We start from the raw sequence: 17,936 nt of genomic DNA on the forward strand, positions 1-17,936 counted from the left end.
CCAAAGAAATCATAGCCAATTCTAGATGAATTTTGAGGTTTCTCAAATACATCTGACTATTTTAAGTCTGCATGCTGGCAGATAATTGTTTGCTTTATCTGCTGGTAGTAAAAGGGTGGTTGGCAAAGAAAAAATCTGAAGTTAATATGTTTCTTCTTCCCCTTCCTGTGTTCTTCCCCTCGTCCAGGAAACCTCATGTGCCTATGTGCTGATCGTCACAGCCGTATACTGGGTCTCAGAAGCGGTTCCACTCGGAGCGGCCGCCCTCGTTCCTGCTTTTCTCTACCCACTGTTTGGAGTCCTGAAGTCCAGCGAGGTCAGATGTCATCTGGTATTTAGCTTTGTAAATTACCACCTGTAGGGCCCTAGAAGGGAGCAGAGAAGGCTATGCTAGGCATCGGTTGGTGTTTACCAATTAGGTAGGTCCTATTCCTCCCCATTAATGTTAGGCAGGGGGAGAGGCAGACCCACTCTGTATTAATAATGCATAAGAAGAGAGACTCTCTAAGGGGCATATTTACAAGGAGCTAGAACCATTGCAGCATAATTGTATTTTACGTAGCGGCAGCGCAATCAGTGCTCCACACTGCTCCATACTTACAAACTGACGCATTGGGCCTAACCCGTCAGTATGTAAAGGCCTTCGTCACATTATACCTGCAGCAGGTTTAATGTATGCAGAGTAGGATTTCCCACATTAAAAGCCACGTACAGCTGACTCTGAAATATACAACATTTCAAACCAGGCGTAAGGTTTGAAGCAGGGCTTTTAACGTAGGACTAGCCTCTGTGTTCTGATGCATTGCTTAAGTTGCGTCAGTCTTATGACCAACTCCAGCGATGTGTCACTTTAGCAGCAAAAAATGCATCATAATTTCTGACGCATCCGTGAATCCTTGCGTCATGGAGCACTGTATTGTAAATACAGCGCACCCATGGCGTTGTTAGGGCATTTGCAGCAGGCGCAAGAGATCTGACACATCAATGCCGATGCGCTAGTTCTTGTATATATGCCCCTAAGTTCTGACACTAGATCGGACTGTGTTAATGTCATACAAGAGGGGCTCAGTCCGTTTTTGGGAATTGTTTGTGTCGTGCTAATGCCTGTGAATAAGAAGGTTTTATTGAGGCAAAGTGGATGTCTTTGGTAGTCTCTGTTCAAAAGCAGTTTATCTTCAATCAGAGGAATTGTCAATTCCTAAGCGGGACAGCATTGGAATTTGGGCGTGGTTTAGACAGTAGAAGTAATGGGGGATCTGCCAAACATCTATTAATGTGCAGCTGCCCTCCTCTGCACCCCCCACCTGATTTGAAGGATGTAGGAAGGTGATACTATCTATCTAACTGTCATGAGGAAAATTGTTCTGGCAGCTTAGACGCCACTGGAAAGAGTGGTGGGCTAACCACCCAATTCAGAGTGGTCAGCCATCAAAATTTGTAGCAGTAGTCATTATTTGCAGAACAGCAAAGCAAGCCAGTGCAGTTGTCCTCAGGGAGACCTGAAATGTTTTGATGTATGGAAAAACAGCATTTGAGAGACGTCATCAATGTAGATATTGGAAATGCTCCCTTAACCTGGAACATTTCCAGTACTAACATTGCCAGCATAATACAGTGGATATTCAGTGAGAGACATATTTCTTGAAAGTTGTTCTCTCCATATATGCACATATATTTCCCCCCAGGTGACCCTCAGCATACAAACCTTTACCTGAAGAGGGTAGCCTATCTGCAGCCCGTGTGGCAGAGTCGGTGGAATGTGTGTAGCCCTACTGGAGCTTCTGGCATGTGTCTGAGTATGAGAATAGATGGTTGGTATAGGTTGTAGACCCACAGTATGCAGTCTGTTGATAGAAGATAAACAGTCTGTTTTCTTTGCAGGTTGCCGCAGAGTATGTTAAGAACACCACGTTACTACTCATGGGGGTCATCTGTGTTGCAGCTACTGTGGAAAAGTGGAACCTGCATAAGAGAATCGCCCTACGAATGGTCATGGTTTCAGGAGCTAAGCCTGGCATGTAAGTAGAGTATATTCCTTATGTTCTTAATTTGTCTTCTGAATACAAGAACAAAATCACTATAAGCATATAAAGACTATTTCAGACCCTTGCCTTGAAGAGTTGCAGACTCAATGCTTCTGCAGATAAGAAGTTCCAGAACTCTACAAATTCTCTCAGTTCATTTAGATAAAAAATAAAACCCCTGGTAAATGTAAAAAGTAAAGAAAGGACACCTAAAGTGTACAGTCTTCGTTTGGTGAGTAGAGCAGCCCAAAAATGACTAGAATCAAGTGATAACACAGAAAGGCATTCTACCTGAAGACCAGCAGAATTGCATGAAATCTTGTTGGATTAGTATCATACACAACCCTGATGACTGCTCCAATGGCTGGAAAGAAGCTGTTTGCCCTGGTACAGATTTTAATGAGCAGCTGTAATAAGAGGAAGTTGGCATATCACATCAGGGATTTAAGTCACTAAAGAAAGATAACGTTCAATTTCTACCCAATTCAAGTAACCCATGTTAAAAATGGTAGCCTTTGAAAACAACTTGTAAGAGCTTTTTTAATACTTCTGTCCTTTAATAAACCCCTCTGTGGTAGCCTCAACAGGAAATGAACAGCTTTACTGTGAACTACTAACAATAAAACCTACTTTTCAATACCACAGCAGTCTTAAGAGTATTAACTATCTTGACCTCACATAAAGATCGATGACAATAAACTCTAAACCAAATTATTTAACAAAGCCCACTGAGAATAATACTTTGGTAGAATACTGAAGTTATCATCCCATAGCCTTTAGAGATGGGCTATAGAGAATCTGCAAACTTAAGGATGACTTTTTCAGAGGTGAATCCCCTTTCTCTGAAAACACTGGAGAGGAGGTATCCCATAATTTTGGTAAAAGAATCAATGATAAAAGCTTGGTAATCCCCAAGGGAAACCCTCTTAGTAGTGAAGAACCAATAATCCTTTAACAAGATTATCTGTGTTACCACTTTTTGTCCATTATCAAATAGGATCGTTAAGAGAATCAAAAGCATTGGAATGTATTATGTTCAGGCGATATCACCCTGGATGCCCTTTTATTCTCCTTCAAATGTGGCTGTAACATTGAAATCCACGTAAGCAGAGCCTGCAAGTTCCCATCCAATGTCAACCTCTTTGTGGTGTCTTCCACCTATAACTGGCCACCATAAATGTGTCTTGTGTTTTCACCTCCAGCACCAATGCTTCACCACCACTTACAACGTGACCTCATTGTTTTTCAATAGTAACTCCTATCAACGTGGTTTACTGCATGATAAGTCCATGCATTCTTCTGAACATTGGAAAAACCACAAAAAGTAAAGTCAGGGGTTAAACAACACCGAAGTAGGGTCAGAAGTTAAGTCCAAATTGCCCCTCTTGTAGACCACTGTACCTCCGCAAATCACTTGAACAATTATATTTATTGGCAAGTGGTCAGTGTTGTGAGAACACCAGCTGAAGGCCATGCATACCAAATTAGAATGCATATGGATTGTTCGCTGTGATATCATCAATAAAGGCCTGAACACCACTGTAGAATGGAATGGCATTCTATGAATTTTATCCACAAGACTTTGTACTGTATTGTGTTACTCTTTACTGCAACTATTTGTTCATCAGTGTTGATGGCCATACTATGAGATACAACTGTATTATTGACCCTTCACTGGGTCCATATGTCTTAAACTAAGTGAATATCCAGTAAGCTTAACTGGAATGGGGCCAAATCTTTGAAACAATGTACCATTGATGTTACTTTCACAATGATTCTTGTGTTTTGATTATTAACTTAATTACTAGCATCAAGGGTCTTTGCAATCCTTGTGTTCTGCGGATTTTTGAAAGGGTATGATGTAATGATGTCTTGGGGCAATGTGAGGTGCAGGGCAATAGTTGGCAGCTGTCTATGCTTCATCAACATGTTGATGGCAGAGTTCTCAAAATTTGAATGGCACGTCAAAAATCTGTCCACACAACGCCAGGTATTTTCTTTCTCTGTTTTGTTTTAAAGTTAGTGGGCTGGCTATAATGAGGTGGGAAATATCTGGCAGGAAACCAGGTATTAATATTTTTGAGGTGCAGGATGGATATTATGGGCCAAGAGATGTGAGGTTAAATTATGCATGTTTCCCTTAATGCCTCTACCGCTGGAAAGTTGATACATGTGATCAGAGTTTCCGAAGAAGGAGGTCTGGGAGGCACTACGCAATACTATAGATGAGTAGATGTGAGTATAATTGAGTGTTTGTTCTAAGGGTTCCAAGTGATGTAAGAAAATTCGATAATCACTCCTCAGTAAGGTTTCTAACACTGTGCAGTGGATTAACACAGGCCCTTGAAGCCCCTACTGTGCAGGAAGTACATACTTCAGGGGGAACCCATTCAGCCCAAGGTCTATCAAAGTGTGTGACATATGGCAGGGGCTTCATTTTTATAGCCCTATAGCCAGCCGTAGCGGGCTATACCGGCTATTAAAGGCCCGCTCCAGCTTTAAACAAGGGAGCTGGACTTTAATAGCCAGTATAGGCCAGCTACAAAGGGCTATAAGGCTATTAGAACATTCTGCTACTAGAGGGCAGAATGTTAAAACAGATAAAACAAAGGCCTCTCAAAGCCCAAAGGGATTTAAATTCCCTCGAGCTCCAAGAGGCCTTTGTGAAAACCTTGGAATGTTGCTTTGCGGGCCTTTACCGGCCCGTAGAAGCACGGAGCACTCCATTGTATTCAATGGAGTGCTCCACATTCCAATGTTCTAAGATAGCCTTATAGCCCGGCTATACCGGCTATTAAAGGCCTGCTCCAGCGTTAAAGGCCCGAGCCGAAGGCGAGGGACTTTAACAAGGTAGCCGGCCTTTAATAGCCGGTAAAGCCTAACTATGAAGGGCTATAAGGCTATTAGAACTTTCTGCCACTAGAGGGCAGAATGTTCAGACAAATAAAACAAAGGCCTCTCGGAGTTTGAGGGGTTTAAATTCCCTCGTGCTCCGAGTGGCCTTTGAAAAAAACATTGGAATGTTGCTTTGCAGGCCTTTACCGGCCCGTAAAAGCATGGAACACTCGATTGTCTTCAATGGAGTGCTCCACATTCCAATATTATAATTTGTTTTAAACTACTAACAATGTGGTTATGTTTTATGTACTTTTGTCTTACTTCTCACCAATTTCTAACTTATTGTCCATCAATGTCTTGGAAAGAAAGCTTGCTTCAGTCATTATGATGGGGTTTTATGATCTATGCCGTGAGATGGGACTAACAGTCTTTAGCCTGAACTTTACCCCTCCTTGCATGGAGATCATTAGGTTTTGGGTTATCCAGGCCTATTGGTTTCAACATACATAGAGTGGGCTTCGGCTCAGACTCTTGCCTTTGATTGGCTGTCTTTTTTGTCTTTCTCAGTTGTGTGAATCAATTAATTTCCTCCCTATAATGGTGCATCTCCTGCCCAGGAGCTTTTATTTCCCACTTCTTATTGGATGAGATGTATCTTTCCACTGCATTCTTTAGAGACTCTTTTTTTAAAATTTAATTTGGTTTTGGGAATTGCAGGTAAGTGCATGTGTTTCCTTTTCCTCTTTATAACTCGGCATCCGCCCGAGTGCTTTTATTTCTCACAACCCTCCTCCTTTCACTCCTTCTCCTACTCCCCCTTCCACTCCCCAATCTCCTGTCTGGGGAAGCAGTTTTTTTTAACAATGGCCTGACTTCTACCAAGAAATGCTGTGCTGCTCACTAACATATCAATACTCACTGTGCACTTTTTTTTTTTTCACCCATTGAATTTATGGTTCTAACATAGTCATCTAACATGTTAGAGCAGTACATTTAAAATGGCCAAACACGTTATGACAAGTGCACTTATGACGGCGCAAGCCTGTGTGTGCATCAGTGAACAACACTTACAACGCAACTTTTACATCGCAGAGCCTTTACAATCAATCAATTTTATTAAAATATGTTTTCGGAACTCCGTGGAGATCCACATATTATACAATTACAAAGCACAATGAAAAAAATTTTGACCATATAAAACAACTCATACTGGCAAAAATTATACAAAACAGTTACCGATCTACTAATAAAGTTCTAAGAAACATTTAAAAAAGTTAAAGATTTTGTTGCAGAAAATTCCGTTTGGGGGACTAAGAATAGCATCCAACAAAGCTGTTGCAGAAGAAATACCAAATTGAAAACAAGCAGGTTTTATCCAGACGCGCCGATATGACAATAATGCAGGACAAACTAGCAGGGCGTGTTTAGAGTCTTGAATTGCTAAGTTACAGTGGTTGCATACATTAGATATTCCGTACCATTTGGCCAACAACTTGTTCAGGGGGAGCAAGTCCTGCCTGAGAAGTAGCCAAAAACGGCGTAAACCGTGTGGGATGTTCCATGATAAGTAGGGTTGGATTTGTCTGCATAAATAGGAATCAACAACTTGTGTGGCCCCCTTTTTTTGTAATATTGAATTCTGATCCCTCTCGAAACTTAGTTTCCATGTTACTTGTTTTAGTTGTAATTTCAATTGGTTCATGGAAAGCGCTAAGATGGATGCTTCCTCCAACTCCAGGAGAGAAATAGCTCTCCTATAGTTTTTTAATAGAATCGAGTATGCATTCAAGGGGCCCATCAACTCTTTTGTAATAAGGGATCGGAGAGTAGATGGCTTTCCTTTAATCAGACTAATGACCCAACGAATCACTCCTGCGAGTCCCTGTGCCCAGCTACTCCTAAGGCCGAGTTCTAGGCGCAGGGTTGCAGCACTACAACTATTATTAACTGAGGTTAGATTTCTCAGTAGGGAGCCCTCCACTGTATCTAAAAAGCCCCATTCCGCTATGTCAATTAATTCTACCCCATAGAGCAGAGTCGGAGGGACTTTTGCCCGAAAGGCCTCCAACAAATGAACGAAATGTCTCTGGCCTGTTGATTTATACAGTGTTCTTAGGCCTTTACCCTGTGACTTAGCTTTTCGGGAGCTGCTCTCTATGTGCGATTTATTACCTAAATTACTGGTAACTACCATGCCTAGAAAGACATACGATTTAACTCTTTCTAATTTCTGGCCGCCCAATTCCCAGCTGATATGGTCCAATTTTAATTTATTTCGTCCCTCCAAGCACATGATCTTACTTTTGGAAATATTTATTTTCAAAAAGTGCTCTTCAGAGAAGATATGAAGTGCATGTAGACGATTGTTAAGACCCTTGGGGGAAAGGTCTAATATTAGGATATCGTCTGCATACATTAGGCAGGGGATGGGTCTTTCGCCTAAGCGTGGGGCAATTCCTACACATGTTGATAAGGTGAGGGGAAGATCGCTAACATAAAGGGAGAATAAGAGGGGAGCTAGTAAACAGCCCTGTTTGAGGCCGTTTGCAGATGGAATGAGCCTAGAGAGCCCTCTTTCTCCTCCCAACAGAACTTTGCACCAAGTATCGTCATGCAGATCCTGAACTAAGCGTAAGAGGCCATGTGGCATTCCTAAGATGGTTAACTTTCTCCATAATACCTGGCGATCAACCTTATCAAAGGCCGTGGAGAAATCTATGAATGCCACATAGACTCTCCCCTTCCTTGCTCTTATGTACTTATCAACTATTACCTGGAGGGCGGTTAGATTATCCATCGTCCCATGGTTTTTTCTAAAGCCTGTCTGTTCAAGAGGGAGGATATTTGCGGATTCGACCCATGCATTTATCCGTTTGAGCAGGCATCTAGAAAAAACGTTGCCAATTGCATCCAGCAATGCAATCTGGCGATAATTCTGGGGGAGAAGACGATCACCCTTTTTATACAAAGGGACTAGGATGCTTCCCTTCCAGGAAGGTAGGACCTTTCCGCTTAATATACAGGAATTAAAGATCGGGCATAAGAGCTTGCTCCATTTGACCCTATTTTGCTTTAATACGTTAATTGGGACTTCATCGGGGCCCATGGCCCCTGAGCGTCTCATTTCCCCAATGGCGAGTTCTATGTCTTTTTCGGAAAAAGACTCCATCGGCGGGCTGGTGTCAATGAGTCGTACCTGGGGTGAAACAGGGTGATTACTGGCATAAAGGTTTGAGACGAAATCCCTCCATATGTGTTCCTCGATAGGGATGGGAAGCGGAGTGGTTCTCGTTCCGCACCCTTCACCTATGAGGGACCAAAATTGTCTCAATTCTCCATTGGATGCAGCTTCCCGTATTTTTATCCAAATATTATCCTCTTTTTCTTTTCGAAGAGCCCATAGGAGTCGCCTCTTTCTCCTTTTTAATGTTGTTATTTGTCGAGAAATGACCTCCGTTCTATTTAAATATTGGGCCCTTATAAGTTTGTTCAAGTCTACGTTAAGCAATTTCAGGGGACAGTAGATTATTTTAGAGGATTTTTTTTTGTTCTGTTTTTGGGCCCCTGTTCTTATTGAATTCAAAAATAGGGAGAAAAGCTCATTTTCGTGGCCATACCAATAGGGGAGCTCAGAGATTGCTATATCTAGCATATCCTCCAGGTAACGATGGGCTCTTGCATTCCAGTAACATCTTCCAGAACTGTTACCAAAATTTATTTGTTTACTGTTTAGGAACCATTGATCACATTTTGGGGGATGTACGTTCATTGAGATGGAGATAATTTTGTGATCGCTGAAAATGGTATCGATTACTGCGATATCCTTTAGTAGCTCAAATGAGTTAGCCCCTATTATAACATAGTCAAGAATCGATTCCCCTTGGTATGATCTGTGGGTAAAATTTGCTGGAGTGTCCGAGGGGAGACGCCCATTTGCGATTATCCCATCGATTTCTACCAACTCATTTAATAATAGTTTTCCCCGTTTATTTGTTAATATACTTTCAGGGAACGATGCTTGCGGAATATGGAGAGTTTCTTCTCTTATTTTATCAGAAAATAGATTTAGGCTAAAATTAGAGATTTTACAGTTCAAGTCCCCGGTTAACATGATAACCGTTCCGGGATCTTTTTCCTTAATGCTCTGTATATGGAGAAAGATTTTGTTTAAAATTGCATTGAAACTCTTGTCTGGGGGGATATAAGCATTTATCAAAGCCAGGCGGGATCCTGCTAAAAGGTTGCCTGACCCAAACAAGGTAACTATCTGGAAAAGTTTACTCTGGTCCATATAGTGATTGTAATCCCAGTTTATTCTGTTGGATAGTAGGCAGGCTATACCCCCACTGGGGTGACCTTTTTTATTTGCAGTGGCACTGCCTTCTAATACTATATAATCCTTCCCTATTTGGATATTTCCATTGCACCATGTCTCCTGGAGACATATAATATTTGCCTTTAGGGATAGAAGAAATTGTATTTTCTCCGTATTATTTTTTAGGCCTGCTGAGTTCCATGATATTATGAATAAATCTGTGCTAAAGGAACTGATTAGATAGTTTTTCTCCCGAAGATTTGTTAGCTAATACTTTGGGAAGCCAATTCCAACGATCCTCTTCATCTCTAGAAGAAGTTTGATTAATTAAAAGCGAGGAATGAGCGTAGGAGACCACACGAGAGTCATTAGACTTACTTATTTTTAATTCTTTAATTTCACCCAAATTATTTATGTTTCCTGTTGCAGCGAGCAGCAGGGAAGAGGGTGGATTCTGCTGGTTTCGCATTTTGACAGCATTATTCCGACTGGAGGGCATTATTACAGGAATTACATCTATTCCCCTACTCTGAAGGTCTTCGGCCCGTTGGAGGATGAGGTTAGCTACTAATTTAGAGTGAAACTTCACCCTCGTAACTGTCCCCACTTCAGACTTTTGTTGCAAAACTATGTCTAGGTCGGCTGATTGAATAAGTTTCAGATTGGCCGATTCTTGGAAATATTTCAACAAGAGGGATCGGTTCAAAATACAATCTGCCTCAAAAAGGGGAAAGAAATCTACCCATACAGTGTCTATGTTATTTTCCGTGTATTCTTTGCCCAATGGGACCTTTGCAGGAGCTTCCACGGAAGTAATTGCAAAGGGGTTAAATGAAGACATTTTTTGGGAGGGATTATTGCGCTCTTGCCCTGATGTAGTTGGTTTTTCTGATACCCTACCTGGGTTTATAGGGCCTTGGGGCGGAACATCCTGCGCTGTAACACCCTGGAAGATAGAAGCAAAGGGATTAAGTGCCGAGGTTACTTGGAAGTGTGGCTTTTTGACCTGATCTAGAGAGGGTGATTTATGTGCCACTTTTATATCCCCAGTATTGTTGCTTTGTCGACCAAAGGTGAATACATTGGAGGTTGCTGACAGGAGGGATGTGTGGGAGGGTAAAGAGGGGGATGTTGCCTTTAAGGGCATATTTTCATTAGCTGGCATATTTGCCAGGTTTTTGTTATTACCCATTGCCATCTGTACTTGGGATGACACCTCTAGTAGGGGGGAATTTAAGTGTTTCCTGAATAGAATTTTCCTCCGCCTATTTTTATTTATCCGTCTTAGCAGTTTCCTCTTGTGCTTTCCATTCTTTTTTATCGGTTCAATTAGTCCTCTGTTATCGGTTTCCCCCTGAATAGCTTCCTCCCTTACTTCCCCGTCCCCCTTCTGTTTCTTAAAGATTGGGAATATATCATTTCCGGATATTAGCGGGGTTTCCCCTTGAGGTTTTAGTGGAGAATCCGGAATTACTGAGCCGTCTAAATTAGGAAATGACAGGGGAGCACCTAATTTCTCTTGCGCTAGTTTAGGAGTAATTATGGTTACTGGGAAATGTCCATTTATATCCAACCGAATGGGGGCCAAGGGGGGGGAGGAAGGCCCCTTACCATCCACATCCCTCTCTTTTTGGGACCTCAGCAGAACTTTTAAAATTTGGGTCACAGTGTCAAGCACACAATCGGACCCCCCCACAAATTTTTCCAGTAGATGTAAGATAGAAGCCAATAAATGTTCTAAAATGTGTAGGGAGTCAGAGAGTGGTTTGTCAGGTCCCTTACATTGAAAGGAATTTGTTCCGGACATGTTTAGATTTGGGCTGGAGGAAAAATGGGAGTGTGAGGTTTTGGAGGGGGTACTACTGTAAAGTTGTAAACCGGCATGATTTGACATTGGAGGGGTTTTCCCAGGTAACTCAACTGTTGTGGGATCAGATTCTAAGTACCGATGGCATAGGGCTTCATCTAGAATCATGGGGGACAGACCGTTGTAAAATGACGTTTTACTTGGAGAACTGTTTGCTGGCTGACTTGCTTCGTCGTGGGGAATTGCCATGATGTTTAAATTATCCTGCTCTATGTCATTTTTTGTTTTTATAATTACCTCAGGTGCTAGGGCAATGTAATTATTCATGGTAGAAAATAGGGGGGGTGAGAACTCGCTCTTGGGGGGGGAAAGTTGCGTCTTAGCTGAACTTGAGTCTGCCTTTACTTTTTTGGTTTCAGAGCTTTCTCGAACATCATTTGGGGCAGAATCAGAGTGGGTAACTCCAGAATCTTTAGGGTTCATTGCTTTATTGTCCACCTCAGAGATTTTATTTTTGCCCTTTTCCCAGAAGTTGAAAAGCTGACACGTGCTTTTCAGGTTGGTAGATTGGCTAAGTTTATTTCGGAGGGGATTTGATTTTGTTTTAGTGCTAGATCTTCCTACTATAACTTTACCAGATCTTAGTTTCTTTGTCATCGTGACTGGGGAGCACTATCGTAGATTCGCAATCCAGGAACGTTATCTAAATCGATAGGGGACTCTGAGATTATACTGTTGGAATATGTTTCTACTGGAGGGAGTCTAAATGCCTACCCGGCCGCAGCCTGTCCTAGGGCGCAATCTCGCAGGTAGTTTGAGGGGTGGTGTGGTTTGCCGGGGCTAAGGGAGTGGGCCTAGCCTGGCCTTATCGTGCCTCTGAGGGCCTCAGAGGGCCCGCCCTTGTCCCGGGCTTCTCCCGGGCGCTACCCGCGCGCTACCGCGCAGCGGGGTTCTGAGTCTTTATTTATTGAATGCCCTTAGAAGGGGGCGTGGCCTTGAGGGAGAGCGTCACCAGGTGGGATCGGTGAGGCAGCTGCTGGGACTCTAGGGAGTTGGAGTCCAGCAGTCTGCACGCTCGCAGCCCTGAGTGCCTCAAGCCCTTAATCCAAGGTGATTTATCCAGCAAGGTGATGCTCTGGTGAAGCGGGACCCGCGGACCGAGGCCGGCGAAAAGTAGCGCTTTCCAAATGCGCTATGACAGGAACACAGAGCGCTTTGTCAGTCCTCCAGCGCTTGACCAAGGAACAGTTCAGCAGGCAAAAGGATGCAGAAAGGTATCCACAGGTGAGCAGTATCCGGCGCCTTTTGCTGGAAAAGAGGGGGGCGTGGCCTTGAGGGAGAGCGTCACCAGGTGGGATCGGTGAGGCAGCTGCTGGGACTCTTGGGAGTTGGAATCCAGCAGTCTGCACGCTCGCAGCCCTGAGTGCCTCAAGCCCTTAATCCAAGGTGATTTATCCAGCAAGGTGATGCTCTGGTGAAGCGGGACCCGCGGAGCGGGTCCGGCGAAAAGTAGCGCTTTCCAAATGCGCTATGACAGGAACACAGAGCGCTTTGTCAGTCCTCCAGCGCTTGACCAAGGAACAGTTCAGCAGGCAAAAGGATGCAGAAAGGAGCCTTTACAACGTAACCATTACAACGCAAACTATTACAACGCATTGCTGTGGGGGCGCTCTAGGATAGGGAATAGGTTAATTTACTATCCAATAACCTTCCCTAGTGTCCACGGGGACTGGAGTTGGAATAGTAAATTAAACTATTCACTATCCAGCGCCCCAAAGCACTATGCGTTGTAATGGACTGCGTTGTAATAATTGCGTTGTAAAGGCATGCGATGTAAATGCATGCGTTGTAACGTCATACATCCGTGTGCGTCATGACTCATGCTGGAATGGGAAACTAGTTTCAAGCTCACCTGCTACGTGTGCGAATGCATCTTCACACATGCATTATTATGCTGGGGCAATAAAGCATTGGTAAAGCCAATTGCTTGGTCATTGAAAGCAGAGATGTATTGGGTTTGTAAAGGCTTGTTTAGTCATTGTTCTCTGAACCACACATAGGTTCTCCGCACACAAAATGAGATCCTGAACATTGCCAAACAAAAAAACCCACTAATTTATCTTAGACAATCATGTTAGGGTCGCACTGAAATGGCCAGAATATCTGTAATTTGCAAATCAGAGTTTGATCAGAAGTCCTGCGCTGGGTCACCCTGTCCTTATGTTTTAGGTTACTGCTTTGCTTCATGTGCTGCACCGCTCTGCTATCCATGTGGCTCTCCAATACGTCTGCTACTGCCATGGTCATGCCCATCGTGGAAGCAGTGTTGCAGCAGCTAATGACCAAAGACGAGGAACTAGAAGGGATTGGAGCAGTGGGCAAGGCTATTTCTGAAGAAGGAAAGCCGACAGGTTTGGTGTTTACATTTTGTGTCTCTCTCTTAAGCATACTTTCCCTTCCATTTCAAATAATGCCTGCCTTTCTTTCTCTCAATGCTTTATTCTACGTTTGCGTCATCACCATTGCGATTTCTCCATTTCTGTTTTCGAAAGTCCTGCATGGCCTTACCATCTGTTCATCGTGCTCCAGTTGATCCTTGCCATAGACCAAAATATCGTCTTGAAAGAACAATATTTTATAAAGACCTTCAGAACTTTCTTTATTACCCTCTGGAAGCATGCAACAGCGGACACCAGCCCAAAAAGTATATGTATAAACCTATAGGCACCGAAAGGGGTCAGAAAATATGTTACGTGTCTGGAATCAGGGTGGAACAAGACCTGGTAGTAAGCAGAGGACAAATCCATGAAACTCAAAAATTTGGCATCTTTTATGAAAGCCGATGTTTCTGAAATGTTCATTCATATTTGCTTGTTTAATCCTTGTAAATCCACACACATTCTAATCTCTCTCCCACCATCCTGTGGTGCCAAAACCACTCCGAGCACTTTATCTCTTCAATCAATCAAAACCCCAGCAACTTCGTTCAATTCTCATTCAAGAGAATGCATCATCAAATGAGGAACTTGTCTCACCCTGCTCAAAAATGGGACAGCCCATTCTCCAAAGAATGTTATGTTCAAAGTTTCTTAGCAACCCCAGGCTGCTACCAAAAACCTTGGGAAACTTACAACACACGTCATCTAGCAAACCCTCTGTTGAGAGTGACACAACTTTCACTGGAGTTTTGGGATTCAAAGTTATCCCCATATCCCGCTGATGCCTCCATCCCAACAAGTAGTCACCTCTTCTGGCTACATACACTTTACCCACTTTCTCCCGGTCAGAAAATTTTATTTTTATAACAGTATACCCAAGGTCATCTGTTTTCACTCCACCTTAATCCACCAAGTTAATGTCGGGTGGAAGCAGCTCAATTTTATAAATACCAAACACCATGTCCCAGTTATTCTCAATCACGATAGTATATGGTGACCCCAAGTCAGCTAGCACTGATCATTTTTTCCCACCGACTGCAATTTTACGTTGAGGCATCTCCAGAGGATCCCCACCTGCTAATCCATAATCCCTCACACTCAATACAAACTTCCTTTCCTCTTCCACACAGTGTACCCCTCGTGCTTTAGTCCCGCAACACATAATGGCATAATGCTCCTTTTTTCCACATTTCTTGCATGTAGCAAACCTCGCAAAGCGTTGAGGACTATTTGAAAGATGTCCTTCACTGCCACATCTAAAACATTTCATACCAATATTCTTGCTAAATTTAGCATTTTCACTGATTTCATGGGCAGAATTCTTTCCCCCCGTGAGTGTCCTTACCCTTATCCTCTCTCATCTCACGCTCCCAGATGCTGGTATTCTCCATACCATTCAAAATAGCCAAAGCCTCTCTCAGATCAGGATTCTTTGTAAGGAGTTTCTTCTGTACCTTAACGTTATTGGTACACTTAACAATTTGATTCCTGCCCAGAGAATCGGTAAGATGTCCAAACAGGTACATGCTAACGTTTTGAAAGATGCTAAGTAACTACTAATCTTTTCCTGCTTTCCTTGTACCCTTGTGAAAAACGTATGCTTCTCAAGCACAATATTCATTTGGGAGCAAATAATGTTTCTCTAACATCATTACCGACATGTCATATAAATTGTTGTCAGGTTCACCTTCTCCTTGCCCAACGGTAATCTCATCAAACTCTCATATACATTCCTACCCTCATTCCCCAAATGATGCAATAATATAGCTTGCTTCCTTACAGCAGCTAATTTCTCCACACCAATTGCAAGAAAATATGAGTCGAAAAGCTGTTTCCACCTATTCCAAGGCAGAATTGATTCACCCTAATCAGACAAAAACAGTGGTGGCTGCTAAAGAAGAAGATGAACAGCGTTCAACAACAAGTAGGTGACTTGAAATAGGCTACACGAACTAACATACCTTGCAGCCCCACAAATATAATTACTTTTGGTTTAAGGCAACACATATAATATACTTGTGAATTACAGTGCTGTCCCGTGTTCACACTTTGAACGCTAGCACTCCTACCAACTGCTGCTCCTCACGCTCTGTCAGTGCAGCTGCTGTGACTCACCGCACTCCTACAACTGCAGTTCCTCAGGTTGCGAAATGGCCGACACTTCCTCCTGCAGCAACTGCTGCAATCTCGCCAATACTGTCACACACTGAACTCAACCTCCTACACCTCTATGATGCGAGTTGAAGAAATGCACAACTTCAAGGTTCCTTCGTCAAGTGCCGCAATCCAATGAGGTCGCTCCCAGCATAAATGAGAAATTTACTGATAAGATTACAATCCAATAGGGCTGCAAGTCCCGCACCCACTGGGACCCAAATTGAGTCCTCACAACGCAAATGCAAGTCACTTAATTCAATTCAAAATGGCCGCAAAGTACGTAACGCGTATGACATTACAAGTGGGATGGCAAGCATCTCCACCTGCTCCTTTGAAGAACAAACAGTGCCCACCAGCTGATGTCACCATTCAACTCAGGAGTGCCACTATAATCGCACCGTATTTGTCACCTCGCCACAAAGGCACACTGAGCAGTAATGGTCCTCCAGCAGTAACTTCACATCGACTATCAAGCAAACAATCAGGTAATTGTGAATTGCGATACTCACGTATGAGGTCTCCAGGGGTTGGGGCAGCTCTGAGTCAGCCGAAGTGACAGGTCTTAAGGCACTTTCTGAAGGTGTGTAAAGTAGGGGAGCGTCTGATGTTGATCGGGAGCTCGTTCTTTGCTGCAATGTATGAGAAGGCTCTTCCACCTGCTCTGGCTCTGCGGATGCACAGGGTTTCGGCAAGGGCGAGGTAGGCGGAGTGGATGTTTCTATTGGGTATGTGGAAGGAGACTCTTTCGTTGAGGTATTTGGGTCTGGTGTGGTGGAGGGATTTGTAGGCGTGTGTGAGTAGCTTGAAGGTTACTCTCTTCTCAACGGGGAGCCAGTGGAGGTTTTGCAGGTGTTGTGTGATGTGTTCGTGTCGTGGGATGCCTAGGACGAGTCTGGCTGTGTTGTTCTTGATGGTCTGGAGTCTGCGTAGCAGGTATTTTTTTTCTCCGGCATAGAGGGCATTTCTGTAGTCCAATCTGCTTGTTATGAGTGTATGGGTGACTGTCTTTCTGCTTTGGGAGGGATCCATTAGAAGGTCTTGCGAAAGATGTGGAGGGTGTTGAAGCAGGTGGAAGTGACTGCGTTGGTCTGTCGGGTCATGGTGAGGGAGGAGTCGAGTATGATGCAGAGGTTCCGTGCATGGTCCATGGGGGTGGAGTGTTGCCGAGGGCGGGGGGCCACCAGGTGTTGTCCCATGCTGAGGGGTGGGCCAGAGGATGAGGACTTCAGTCTTCTCCGAGCTGAGCTTCAGACAGCTGTTGCTCATCCAGGAAGGAACATATTTCATTCCTTCCTGGTAGCGGAGTCTGGTAGTGTTGGGTATCTTCATGAGGGAGAGGGTGAGCTCGGTGTCGTCAGCGTAGGATACTATGCTGAGTCCATGTTGCCTGACGATGGTGGCAAGGGGGGCCATGTAGATGTTGAAGAGCGTGGGACTGAGCGATGATCCTTGGGGTACTCCGCAGTTGATCTCTGTGGGTTCGAAGAGGAAGGTTGGGAGTCTGATTCTTTGAGTTCCGCTGGTGAGGAACAGTCAAGTCAAGGGTGGATCCCTGTATTCCGGCGTCGAGGAGTCTGGCAGTAAGAGTGCGGTGGGAGACGGTGTTGAAGGCAGCGGAGAGGGTCTATTCGGATAAGAGCTGCGGTGTGGCCTTGGTCAAGGAGCATGCAGATGTTGTCTGTGGCGGCGAGGAGGGCGGTCTTGGTGCTGTGGTGGCAGCTGAATCCGGATTCGGAGGGTCGAGTATGGCGTTCTCTTCAATGAGGTTCGCCAGCTGGGTGTTGACGATCTCAGTAATTTTGGCTGTGAAGGGGGGAGAGAGATGGGTCAGTAGTTTTTGAGGTCTGTCGGGTCAGCAGAGGGTTTCTTGAGGAGGGGCTTGATTTCTCCATATTTCCAGTCATCAGGGAATGTGCCTGATTCGAAGGTGGCATTCATGGTGCGTCGAAGCTCGCATGCTACGGCAGCTCTGTGGAAGATGTTCGGGTGGCAGGGGTCCTTGGGGGCCCCTGATTGAATGCTTTTCATGGTCATGACAGTGTCATTGGTGGTTACTGGGGTCCAGGTGGAGAGAGTTAGTTGGTTCTTGTTGCTGGAGGAAGGGGTGGTTTCGGTGTTTGGTGTCTGTTCGCTGAAGTTGTCATAGAGGGACTTGATTTTCAGATAGAAATAGGAGCCACGCTTGTTGCAGAGGTCCTGGGAGGGTGTGACATGCATTGCTTCGCTGGGGGGTTTGGTGAATTCCTGGATGATGTTGAAGAGTTCTTTTGAGTTACTGGAGTTAGCTAGCATTTTGTTCCGGTTGAAGGTTTTTTTGGTGGATCTGATGAGTTGGTGGTTTTTGGCACGGCATTCTT

At 44.0% G+C, this 17,936-nt stretch overlaps 1 protein-coding gene across 1 annotated transcript in view; it reads left to right on the forward strand.

The window, feature by feature from the left end:
• Window positions 1–17,936, forward strand: part of SLC13A4 (solute carrier family 13 member 4) — a 256,186-nt gene that overhangs the window by 20,644 nt on the left and 217,606 nt on the right. The window contains 4 exon segments of the mRNA XM_086952476.1: window positions 67–185; window positions 188–316; window positions 1,882–2,018; window positions 13,214–13,395. Of these exon segments, the coding sequence (XP_086808602.1) occupies window positions 67–185; window positions 188–316; window positions 1,882–2,018; window positions 13,214–13,395 (567 nt within the window).

This window comes from Lissotriton vulgaris, chromosome 1_2 (genome assembly GCF_964263255.1).
Source record: "Lissotriton vulgaris chromosome 1_2, aLisVul1.2, whole genome shotgun sequence".
Taxonomy (NCBI): Eukaryota; Metazoa; Chordata; class Amphibia; order Caudata; family Salamandridae; genus Lissotriton; species Lissotriton vulgaris.